Consider the following 12,931-nt stretch of genomic DNA (forward strand, 5'->3'; position numbering starts at 1 on the left):
AAGAGACAGACGCAAAGACAGTAGGGAAAGCTGGGACAGGGTGGGTCAGCTGCCCTCTGATGGAGAGACAGGGACCCAGAGCAGATACAGCGGGTTTATTTTATACAGTAACTTACCAGGAAGTTTTACTAAAGTTTAAGATAAAGAAAATATGTGCATTCTGTGGCTTCTTTGTAATCATCACTTCTGGATGGGTCTGGATAATCGTGTTTGTCCTGGTGCCTGGCTGGAACTCAGGTGCCTGGCGCCTGAGCTAAAGGTCAGACTCACAACACACCTGCCTCTGGTAAGGTATGTTTCCAGGGCATGGCTCTGCCAGGTGCCGCTGGATTCAGATGACAATCAGCTCAGGGACCTTTCTCAGGCGCTCTCTGCATCTCCGCCTTCCTTATATTCTAAATGTGGCTTGGACATCTCATTGGAGCCTTCAGACTTGAGATCTCAGGAGCTTGGTGCTGACTAAAAGAAAGCAAGAAAAATTAGTGGTACATAAAGGAATCCTATTAGGTACCAGGTGGTGTGTTTTAACATTTTCCGTGGATGAAGTCCTTTTAAATCATCCAGCAATTCTTTTGCCAGTTTCACTGGAGATGTATTTTCATCATGACTATTCAGAATGGCTTGCACATGTTACTGTAGCCGTATGAGGTCTATACTGATATTATTATGATGCCATATTCCCTGTAGGTGCATCTTGATTTTACTCCAATCCCATGGAGAACTGTCATAGCAGGCTGAAGTCACACAAATATATGTGAAAGCAGCATGGCATCGCAGCTGCTGTCTCATCCTGACGCTTTCTAATTGATGACCTAGTCCTATCACTGCAGCTTCCAGAGCATTTAGCTTTGTTTCTAGCCTTTTGTCTATATCTTCTTGACCGTGAAGTGTAGCCGAGGTGTTCTGAGCCAATTCATGGACAAACCTTGCATTCTGGAGGCTCTGGGTCAATGGAAGAGAAGCAGTGACAGCTGATGCGATGACAGTAACGAGGGTAACAAGACCAGAACTAATAAGCCCACAGCACGCTGTTCCTGGGATAGCTGATTGTGCAGGTCCTGCAATGCCTGGAGGCCTGAACCTGATACCATTTCCCTGTTATGTGGGTAGGAGGCATAATAAAGGAAGGCTGCATTGAAATTAATATATCTTCATCCAGGTGATGCCTGGAAACACAGCTGGTAAGGTTACAGTGATGGCACTGGACAGCATAATGGGTGTCCAATCTGGTGATGTTCACCTTTCCAGTAACCAATACTCATGGAGGCTGGACACAGGCTGGTAAGCCATGGCAAGGGATCGATGAACATGCTCCTTTAATATCAGCTAAGAAAGAGCCAGAGAATTAAGAAAGTCAAGGGCAGCAGCTAAACGCCGCAGACCTTTTTGTAAACCTCCTGTTTCCGCGGTCACGGCGTTACCCACAAACCCTCCTGGTGACATAGGTTCGTGATGGGACGTTTAGCATCAAGCCTGTGATACCAACCCAATACATACACGTCAGAGCCAGAAATACTATGTCTCACTGGTACAGGGTTGGCGCAATCTTGCCATTGAAGAAATGCTCCCACCTCAATAGTGATGCTATTTGGGCAGGAGATCAGTGAGGGATGCCAACCAGACAGCCATTGGGTGGCCTTAGGGAACCCCAGGTTAGTAACTGTCTGAATATATTTTCCCATATCCCAGGGGCCTGCAACGTTAGCAATGTCTGCGCCTCCATGGGACATCTTATTTTCTTGGCCAAGCTGCAAACATCCTGAAGTCCCCCTTTTAGGTAAACAAATAGGGGGCTCCCCACTGAAGCCATTATAAGTATAATCACCTTGGGAAGAAGGCGTTATGTGCTTGTCGGAGCTGCCCCCTACCATGTTGGCGTTGTTAGTAAACACTGGCACTGATTCTCGGTCCAGGCGGCTGGACTGACCACTGAGCCCAGATGCTGCGGACGGTCAGGCCTGGGAGGCGCCGTCCCGGCACCATTCGTTAGAGAGAAAACTGAGAAGGGCCCGGCCGGGGGGGCTCAGGGGCTGAGCATCGACCTATGAACCAGGAGTCACGGTTTCATCCGGGTCAGGGCACAGGCCGGGCTGTGGGCTCGGTCCCAGTGTGGGTCGTCAGGAGGCAGCTGATCATCAGAGATGTTCTCTCATCAGTGATGTTTTCTCTCTCTCTCCCGCTCTCTTCCTCTATGAAATCAATTAAAATATCTTATTTAATAAAGAGGTAATATGCAAATTGACCGCCAAGCCCTCGTGTCACACGATGACCACCAACACATCATCACACGATGGCCGGCAGGTGAGGGCAGTTGGGGGGGAACCAAGCCCACAGGGGAGGGCAGTTGGGGGTTATCAGGCTGGCAGGGGAGCAGTTATGTGACAATCAGGCCGGCAGGGGAGTGGTTAGGGGCAATCTGGCAACCAGGCAGGTGAGTGGCTAAGAGCCAGCAGTCCCAGATTGTGAGAGGGATGTCTGACTGCCTGTTTAGGCCCGATTCCACAGGGCCTAATCCATCAGTCTGACATCCCCTGAGGGGTCCCAGATTGAAGAGGGTGCAGGCACCGGACTCTGGTATTAAATAATTTTTTTAAAAAAGAGTGAGAAACACTCGGAGGAGCAAACGCCAAGGCAGGCTCAGAGATGGCAGCCTTAAGCTGCATCCTTCTGCTGAATGGTGGTGGGCGCTGATGGGCAGGCTCTCACAGTTGGGGTGAATGTGGTCCCCTCCACAGGGTTGGCCATGGCTGCCCTGCGATTCCACCTTCCGGAGGCCGAATGTCCCGGCTGTGTGGTGACACCCACTCCTCTCCGTCCTGGTCAGCTTCCCCGCGGGGACAGACGGGCATCGGGCAGGTTGGGAGGGTCTCCCTCTTGGGCGTGTGTGGGGACGAGCATGTGTGGCCGTGCGAGGACCTCGCTGCCCTTGGGGACTTTCTCAGACTCATTTTCAAACGAGGAACCACTGGCCTGAGAGGCCTCGGTGGCGGCTGGGATGAGGTGGAGACTCCGCGAGGGAGACACACAGACGAAGACGCCCTTCAGCATCTGTGCTACTTGTTGCTGCGGAACAAGTTACCCTGAGGTGTGCGAGGCCCCGAGAGCTTGTCATTCCAGAAAGTTCCCGGGTGTCCCGCTCGGCTGGGAACAGGCAGGCCTGTGGCTGGTCCAGCGCTGGGGGCTGCCTCCTGCCTCCTGGCTGCCACGCGGCTCCAGACAGGCCCCCTCCCTGGGGCTCCCAGGGCCGGATCCCACCATAAACACGCTCCCTCCCGAGACCGGGAGCCCTTCACAGGGCAGAGCTTCAGCTGTGAGAGGCGCGGGTGGTGTTTTCCCTTTTCCCAGCGACGCGCTGGTGGAAGCCAACTGGACTGCCTGGCTTTAGAGTGGGATTGGGCACAGACAGAGGAGCGCGAGGGGAGGAGGCGCGAAGGCCCCGCTGGGGGAGGCGGTGTGCGGGGCAGACTCCCCTCTTCCCTCACCGCCCCAGGAGGAGAGAAGCCGCAGTCGGACACGGGGGCTGACAGGAGAGCAAGTCCCATCCAGGGACTCGCAGGGGGCAGTCGGGCACGGAAAGTACCCAGAATGCACGGAGCGACCCTGGGAAGCGCCCTCACCGGGCCTCAGCTGATGTCCGGATGCTCAGCAACACGCTTTCCGTCCCGGGCCCTGGCGTCACGGGGCTGAGGGTCGGGGCCGCCCCAGGGAAGCGGGAGGAAGGGCGGAGGCTCCAGACCGCCAGCCTCAGGGCGCCCAGTTGGCGGGAATGCAGGTGACCCTCAGGGGAGGGGCTGTCACCAGTTGGAGGAGGTGCGGGCCGGGAGCTCCTACATGGGCCTGTGCAGGCTCTGACCTGGGAAGGCACAGTTTCCATCTGTGAACCTGTGATCGTTCGCTCTGCTCTTATGTCCTGGCTCGTAGACGCTCACCTGGTGTCACCTCAGGTGTCATTTGTTCCGTTTATTGCAGCCTTAACGTCCAAGGGCCCGTGACCCCTTCCCCGTGCTTTCAGGTCTGACTCGTGACCTGACTCTGACCCGTGACCCTGACTCTGACCAGTGACCCTGACTCTGACCAGTGACCCTGACTCTGATCGGTGACCCTGCTTCTGACCGGTGACCCTGACTCTGACCCGTGACCCTGACTCTGACCCGTGACCCTGACACTGACCCGTGACCTGACTCTGACCCGTGACCCTGACTCTGACCCGTGACCCTGACTCTGACCGGTGACCCTGACTCTGACCCGTGACCCTGACTCTGACCACTGAGAAACAGGGGCCAGGACCCAAAGACCATCTTAACAAATGGACTCAGGCAGAGGTGTTTTGGAGGAGGAGGAGGAGCAGGGGGAGAACAAAGGGTTGGAAGGAGGGGTTGAGAGTGATCCGCTGAGGGGACTGTCCACAACCCCTGTCTGTTCAGATCACGGTCGAAGGTCAGCAAACGTCTGGCAGCAGGGATGTCCGGGGCCGGAGGCTGCTTCCTAGGAACCGTCCCTGGAATTCTTAAGAAAACAGGCTGATGTACGCAATCACATGCCTCTCACAGATCATCCTTCACAGGAGAAATGATAAGGGAATGGGGGGCGGCTGACTAGCTGACGTAGCTTCCTTGGCGCTAGAATATGATCCTTGGAACGTCTGTCTCCCGCCGGCCTGCCTCGGGGGGCCAGGGGGTGAGGCAGGTGCACGTGCAGTCAGGTCACGGGCATGAGCCGTGTTCCGGGGCTCGGCCACCTTCCTCGCCCGGGAGGCCTGCGTCCCCTCCCCCAGGAGCAGGGCCACTGTCCTGAGTTCTGAGCCCGCGGGGGTCCCCCACCCTGAGCCTGTCCTGTGTGTGCAGGAGGCTGGCGTGTCCATCTCCCCTGTCACCACCTCCCGCTCTGGTGAATGACGGGGCAGAGCGAGAAGGTGAGGACCCGCTGTCACTGTACGAAATATGACTCCTGCTCCGCTCACCGTGTTGGCTCTGCACTGATTACAGAGCCACCTTCCCACCCGGCTGGGAGGTGCGCGTGGGACCCGGGGGCTCACCTGGAGACGGCCCCTCCTCCCCCGCCGGGAGCTGCCTGTGATCCTAGGAAGGTAGCAACCTTGTTCCAGAAGCCAGACCCCCAGCCCTTTGCAGACCACAGCCCTTTGCAGACCCCAGCCCGTTGCAGACCCCAGCCCTTTGCAGGCCCCCAGCCCTTGCCACCCGCAGGCCTGTGCAGGTCTCCAGGCCCCATGACATGTGAGCGGCCATTTGGCTCGCCCTTTGGCTACTTCCCCTGTCACCTCTGTCCTTCCACCCAAGGAAAAGGGTTTATTCAGGAGCCAGAGCCAATGTAAGCAGCCGGCTTACAGGGGGCACAGCACAGGTCTGTGGGTGACGGCTGCTCTCCACGTGCCAGCAGGACCGGAGTAAACGCTCATCCATGATCCCAGCCTGTCTCTGCTGAATTGGCTCAGGCAGGACCGGCAGCCCGCGCCCCGTGATTGTCCGTTCTATGCACTCCCCCGGGGGCTAATAAGTTATTAAATTCCATATTGAACGACATCTTTGTGTATGAATCACAGGAACTGGCTTCACAGGAAGCCCTTCCCGTTCCCAGGGGACCCGGCCCAGCAGGTGACTGGCGCTCAGCCACCAAACCAGACGCAGAGAGCACGCTGGACGCCGCTGACCGGCAAGATGACCGGGACATTCTGGAAGTTCAGCTCCCTCCCCTGGTCTCTGTTCTGTGTCCCCCTCCCTCCTGTAGAGACGCCCCCACCCGGGTCCAGAACCAGCTCTCAGGGCCCTGGTGCCAGGTACATGGATATGGGACCGATGGACCTCCATCCTGGGTCATGTCGGCCTGGGGTCACACGGGACGGGGACGGGGGCCCTGACCTGCCACTTCCGTCTCCACCAGGGCTTCTCATTGTCCCGGACCCCCACATGCCCTCCCCGGGACCAGAACCAACTCTCAGGCCCCTGGTGCCAGGGACACGGAAATGGCCCCGATGGGACTTCCATCCTGGGTCAGGTTGGCCGGGGGTCACACCTGGACGGGGATGGGGCCTCACCTGCCAACTCCCTCTCCACCATGTGGGGCTTCGAGATTCAGCGACCCACTCCCAGGGCAGGAGAGGCGTGGACAGGACCCGTGCCTCCCGTCCCTGCTGGAGCTGCACCGCTCTCACAGGGTCCCAGTGAGACCTCAGTGCCACCTCCCCACTCCCCAGTCAGACTGCTGCTGCCCCAGTCCAGCTCCCAGTACTGCCTCTGCAGGGCAGTCAACTCCTTCCCTCCCCTGCCCTCCCCTCCCCTCTTCCCAACCTGGACCCCAGGGAGTCCCTAACCTTCTGGAAACCGCAGCCCATTGCATGAAAGTGAGTTCCTTCTGGGCCACCCCTGCCGTCCGGGGAGGGGTCCCCCTGGGCAGAGCTGGGGGACGAGAGGGGGCTCCTGGGCATTCTCTAAGGACACACACAGGCAGCCCTGGCCGGTGTGGCTCAGTGGATAGAGTGCCAGCCTGCGGACGGAAGGGTCCCAGGTTCAATCCCGGTCAAGGGCACATGCGTGGGTTGCAGGCTGGATCCCAGGGCGGGTGTGATTCTCTCTCATTGCGGTGTTTCTAGCTCTCTCTCCTTCCTGTCGACTCCAAAGTCAATAAAAATACATCTTTAATAAAAATAATAAAGACACACGCAGGCCCTCCCCACACAGCCCTCCCCACCCGGGGCATCTGGTCCCACTGAGGGGAAGGGGGGCCACTGCAGAGGGGGGGCTGAGGGCGTGGTGGGGGGACCGTCCCCTGAGGCTGGGGAGGGAGTGGCTCACATGGGAGGGAACTAGAGCAGAGGCGGGGCTCAGGCAGCAATAAAAGCTGGGAGCGCCTTGGCAGTGGGACCCGGGATGCCGCCACCAGGATCAGGCGCTGCCATGGGGACCGTGGTCCTGGCCCTCGCCCTCCTGGGCACTGCAGCCGCCACGGCCGACAACAGTACAGGTGAGCCAGGCGCCCAGCAGGCCGGCCTGACAAAGGTCTCAGAGTCGAGAGCCTCCGCACAGACCACTGCCAGCCCCCTGCCGGGTCCTTCCAGAACATTCTTCTTCAGACTGAGGCTTAACCACCCTATGCAGGGGCACCTGCCTCAGGGTACTCCCACGAGGGGCACAGGTGGTGTGAGGGGGGAGGCTGGAGAGCGCCCCCTCCCCCAGCCCCGGTCAGTGTAAGGTCGCACCCAGCGCTGGGGGCCTCGAGCTCCGGGGTCAGGTGGCCCCACTGCTCCCCGAGGTGGCACAGCAAGAGGGCAAGGGTCCCAGGGTCCCCACGGGCCCCGACCTCCTTCCCTGGCCCAGGGGCTCTCCAGGGGGTGCCACCCCTCCCTCCGGAGTCTCTGGCTGTGGGAGGGGCTGGGACCAGGGACCAGGTGCTGCCTCCCAGGGCCCCGGGGCCTGCGGTGCAGCCTGTGAGGAGGTGGGGGGAGCATGTCCCCTGTGACGGGAGAAAGGCTGCTGAGTCGGGAGGAGGGACACACGGGCCTCACGGGGACCGTCATGCTGAGTCCATGTTCTCCCCTCCGGCTGGCCCTCCAGCTGAGGCAGGTGGCCCTGGAACAGCCATCTGCCAGGCCGGGTCCCCAAAGTGGCAGGTTCTTTGGGGTGGGCGAGGGGGGGCAGGGGGCTAGGTCTTCACCCTGACGGGCGCCCGCGCTTCTCTGCAGAAGTGAAGGTGCTGGGGCTGGAGGCCGACAAGCTCACCATCCTCCGGGGCTGCCCAGGGCTGCCTGGGGCCACGGGGCCCAAGGGAGCGGCAGGCGCCGATGGCAGGAACGGTGAGTGCCTGGATGCGGGGGGCTGGGCCTCGTACCTGCCCAGGGAGACCCGACGGGGCAGGGCCCCCAGCAGGTCTCAGGAGGGGTCTGGGGTTGGTCCACTGGGATGTGGGTCCCCATGGGAGGGAGCTGGTCTCGGGTCACCCAGGAGCCGCCGGGCCTGTGTGGGCGGCCAGCACGGCTCCTGGTGATGACGCACCTGCTGCGGAGGACCCGGCTGGACTGTCCTCCCTGCCCTCCCTGGTCCCTGCTGAGCCTGGGGGGCCTGTCTCCAGGGGCGACCACAGCGGGCCCGGCAGGCACAGCCAATGGAAATGCCCAGGATCCTGGAATGAGGGCAGAGCTGGGCTCAGGCCTGGTCCCCTGGGTAGGACCCTGGTCGCAGGTCCTGGCCTCTGACTGCACAGCGGGGACTAGGAGGCTGGGGTCCGGGACCCTCCCTCTGGTTCCTGAGGGTCTAACCTGGAGATGCTAGGGGCCTGGGTCCACAGAGTTTGCTCACTGACATGTTTGAATTTGAAGGAGACCCAGGCCCAGATGGACCTCGTGGGAATGCAGGACCCCCCGGGCCCAAAGGTAACTCAGCAAGAAGCATGGAGAGCCCAGGCAGGACCCCCCACCCTCGGGGGCAGGGAAGAAAGACGGGCACTTCCCGGGTGTCACATGGAAAATTCCTAACCATAACCTAATGGTAACCATAATCCTATCCTTATCCCAAACACTAACCCTGACTCTATCCCTAACACTAACCCTATCCCTATCCCTAACCCTGACCCTAACCCTGACCCTAACCCTAACCCTAACGCTAACCCTATCCCTAACCCTGACCCTAACCCTGACCCTAACCGTAACCCTAACTCTAACCCTATCCCTATCCCTAATCCGAACCATAACCTTATTCATATTCCCTAACTCCGGTGGTGGGCAAACGGCGGCTCCTGAGCCACATGCGGCTCTTTGGCCCCTTGAGTGTGGCTCTTCCTAAGCCTTGGGAGGACCCTAATGAAGTTAATAACAATGTACCTACCTATATAGTTTAAGTTTAAAAAATTTGGCTCTCAAAAGAAATTCCAATCGTTGTACTGTGGATATTTGGCTCTGTTGACGAATGAGTTTGCTGACCACGCTAACTCCCACTCTCACCTTGTCCCTAACGCTAACCCTGATCCTAACTCTGCCCCCAACAGGGTGCACCCTCACCCAGGGCCTGGGTCTGGGTCTGTGTCCAGAGCACCCGGAGGCCCAGGGCGGATCCCGACCCCCGCCCAGCACTGACCGGCACAGAAATGAGACCCGGCTCCCTTGGCCCTGACCTGTCCCCGCCCTGGGCTCTCTCGGCCCCAGGAGGGGGGACAGCGAGTCCTCTGGCTGACGGGTCTGGCATGAGCCTGTCCTGTCCTCGAGCCTGTGCTGACACTCCTCTCTCTGCAGGAGACCGAGGGGAGAAGGGCGCGCGGGGAGAGAAAGGTGAGGCCCTCCCGCCCTCCCAGGGTGGCTTCCGGACCCTGAACACAAGGGGGTTCCCAGGGTGTGGGGCAGGGGCTGGGTGGAGAGCAGGCCTTCCCTCTCCGGGAGGGTGTGGAGGGCGGGGTGGGGCCACACTCCTCCCAGAGCCCGCCCAGCCCATCCCTCCCGTCCCGGCCTCGGACCCCTGAGCGGGGCCGGCCTGTCCTCCCGGGACTCCGCCTGGGGCTCCAGGAAGTTGGGCAGCGATTAAAACACAACGTCGGCCAGAGGCTGTGAGCCAAGCTGCGGTCACAGACCATGAGCAGATGTGGAACCTGTGCCCTGAACTGCCCATGACACGCGTGTGACCCTCACACATGTCCGCGCTCCGCTGCTGGTGCAGAGTCGATGGCACAGACACCTTCTCCACGGTCCCCGCACAAAGTCCAGGAAACAGAGAAGGGCCCGGATGTGCACGCCCTGGAGACCCCTCTCTGGACCCGAGACAGTCACCCCCCCCTAGGCTCACCCCCTGTGGTCCGAGGTGCAGACGCCCCTTCGCTGCCCTCCCCACCGAGCGGCCCGCTCTCCCCGTGTCCCCGAGGCTGCCCTGGGCCCAGGAGGCAGCCGAGGCTCAGACTCCGCCTCCCGGGAGCACAGCCAGGGCCTCCCCAGGGGGCAGGCTGGGGCCTCCTGGGGGACCAGCCTCCTATAGAAGCATCTAGAAAGGGCCTCCATCTCCTCCTGGGGCGGAGGGACCAGGGCTTGGCCGTCCCGCCTCTCACGGGTGTTTTCTCTCCCCCAGGAGCGTCGAGGGAAGCTGAGCGATGTGACACAGGTGGGCGACCCGCCCGGGTCCGGCGCCCAGTTTTGCCCGAGGTGGCGGTGTGCCCGGCCCTCCCTGCAGGGACCATGGCCTGGGGTCCCCCATGCAGCTCATCAGCCTGCAGCCCCAGAGGAACCGCCCCCTGCCTCACCGCTGGCCAATCACATGGGACAGCACTCAGCCCCGCCCCCTGCCTCACCGCTGGCCAATCACATGGGACAGCACTCAGCCCCGCCCCCTGCCTCACCGCTGGCCAATCACATGGGACAGCACTCAGCCCCGCCCTCTGCTCCTGCCTTAGGGACCCCAATGACAGTCCCAGTCTCTTGCCCCCAAAATATTAGAACCCCAATGGCCGGTGCCCGGGGACCAAGGTGGGGCGCCCTGGGGGGAGGGGCGGGCTCACAGGGCCTGTCCATCACAGTCGGTGGCCCTGTTGGGGTCTGTGTCCAGCCCTGGAGCCTCCTGCCCACGCAGACCCCACTGTCCCGCCCTCCCTCCCTCCTGGGGCCTCCACGTGCCCCTTCCCTTCCCAGGACCTCGGAGCTGCGGGGAGATGCGCACCAGGGGCCGCACCCTGAGCGGCTGGCACACCATCTACCTGCCCGACTGCCGGCCGCTGACCGTGCTGTGCGACATGCACACGGACGGCGGGGGCTGGACCGTGAGTGCCGGCGGCGGGAGGGCGGTGCGGTGCTGGGGGGGCGGCTGCCGGGCCCGGGCCTCGCAGACCAGGCTCCACCCCGAGGACCCGCGCTCCGGGGCCCTTGTCCCTGTCCAGGCCCCTGTGTCCGGGGCTGCCCCTTCCCAGGGGACGGAGAGATCCCGACGGGGTGGGTGAACCCGACCGTGGGCCCGGCCCCAGGGAGCCCCGTGCCTCCGGGTGTGGGCTCCGGGCCTGGCCTCCCCTCTCCCAGCTGCCACGTCCTCCTCGGTCCCACGTGGGCGCCGTCTGCCCGCCCGGGGTCTGGGCTGTGGGCGGGGCCGTGCTGGGCGGCAGCGCCGTCTCCCCTCCCCCAGGTGATCCAGCGCAGGGTGGACGGCTCCGTGGACTTCTACCGGGACTGGGCCGCCTACAAGCAGGGCTTCGGCAGCCAGCTGGGCGAGTTCTGGCTGGGCAACGACCACATCCACGCCCTGACCGCCCAGGGTAGGGCCCGGCCGCGGCCTGGAGGTTGGGAGTGGGGGTAACCCTCCTGTCCCCTCAGACCTGGGCCACCTGGACGGAGCCCGCTCCTCTGTCCCCGCACGTGCTGCCTCTGAGGACAGGAAGGTCCCAGCGGGAGTGGGGGCGTCAGAGCCAGAGGAAGTGGGTTTTGGGAGCAGACCTCCTCCGGTCACAGCCCCTGGCATCTCAGAGGCCAAACCGGGGGGACACGGAGGCCCTCATCGGGGTCATGCCCAGCGCCCAGCCCTTCCCTTGCCGCCCACCATGCCCCGTCCCTGAACACACACGGGAGACGCCCCCTTCCCACCAGGCTGTGGTGACCGCCCCCCCCCCCAACTCCAAGGGCCCCTTCTCTCTGGGCCTGGAGGGAGGGCTGGGGTTTGTCTCGGGACTGTGGAAGCACGTGCCCCCACCCCTCAGCGACTGGGACTTTCTAGGGGACCTCGACGGTCGTCCTGGGTGCCCAGTGCAGGTCCCCTGAGCGTCACCCACATCCTGGCAGCTCAGGGTCCGTGCTCCTGGGACTGAGGCCCTGCCCCCCGCAGGCACCAACGAGCTCCGTGTGGACCTGGTGGACTTCCAGGGCAAGCGCTACTTTGCCAAGTACCAGTCGTTCAGGGTGGGGAGCGAGGCCGAGAAGTACCAGCTGGTCGTGGGCGCCTTTGCCGGGGGCAACGCCGGTGAGTGTCGGCCGCATGATGGGTGGTGGGAGTCAGGGGTGGGCCGTGGAGAGCGTCTGGCCGGGGTCCTGGCTCTGTGTCCCTGGGTCTGGGCGGGGCCTGGCCTCACCACGTCCTCCATCCACACGTTGGGATAACCTGCCTCCACCTGGATGTGCCCATGACGAGGGCGGGACACACGGGCTACAAAGAGCAGGACCTGAGCGTCTCCCTCATGACCACCCGCGTCGGAGCAGGTGGACAGGACGCCCGGGTAGCACCGCTCATGGCGCACGTCCCTCCCGTGGGGCCTGCGGGACCTGGACGTCTCGGGCAGTGGCCTCCCCTCTACGGGGCACAGTGCCCGTTCGCTGGCGGTCACAGAGCAGAGGGGGGAGACCGAGGCCGGGGATCCGCCGACCGAGCGTTCGCTGGCGTGCGCGGCACCGTCAGACTTCCCAGCGCACGGCACGCAGCTGGACAGCTCCTGCCGGACCTGGAGCCGGCACCTCCTGGCGCTGAGTGTAAGCGGCCCCGCGTCTCCCGGCAGGTGACTCCCTGACCCAACACAACGGCACCCAGTTCTCCACCAAAGACCAGGACAACGACGGGGCCTCCTCCAACTATGCTGAGATGTACCAGGGCGCGTGGTGGTTCTACAGCTCCCACTGGTCCGACCTGAACGGGCAGCACCTTGGGGGCTCCCCCGGGAGCTCTGAGAACGGCATCTACTGGTGGACAGCACAGTCGAACTACTACAGCTACAAGGTGGCCGAGATGAAGGTGCGGCCCGTGTAGGGCGGTCGGCGGCCTGGAGCGTCTCCGAGCAGGTCCGTGCCCCCAGCCCTGGCAGAGGAGGCCTCCACCCAAAGGCAGAGCTCACCCCGGCACCGCCCCTGGCCCATCAGGGACCCTCAGCTTCCAGACCCCGACCGACTCCCGCCTTCCTCTCCTGCCTGCCAGGGTGAGGGTGACCCTGACCTTGCGCACTCACGCGTCCTCAATAAAGCTTCACCTCGCTCCGC

General features: G+C 62.4%; 1 protein-coding gene across 1 annotated transcript; it reads left to right on the top strand.

Annotated features, from left to right (window-relative positions):
• The first annotated feature begins 6,839 nt into the window (after positions 1-6,839).
• LOC308527559 (ficolin-2-like) lies at positions 6,840-12,931 on the top strand. Its single transcript, XM_081102899.1, has 9 exons — positions 6,840-6,978; positions 7,697-7,807; positions 8,330-8,383; positions 9,239-9,274; positions 10,059-10,091; positions 10,616-10,743; positions 11,100-11,229; positions 11,793-11,927; positions 12,457-12,931. Exons 1-9 carry the CDS (start codon positions 6,885-6,887, stop codon positions 12,702-12,704), a joined length of 969 nt encoding a protein of 322 aa, XP_080959025.1. The 5' UTR covers positions 6,840-6,884; the 3' UTR covers positions 12,705-12,931.

The sequence above is a fragment of the Myotis nattereri genome (assembly GCF_964212035.1).
Source record: "Myotis nattereri genome assembly, chromosome: 12".
NCBI lineage: Eukaryota > Metazoa > Chordata > Mammalia > Chiroptera > Vespertilionidae > Myotis > Myotis nattereri.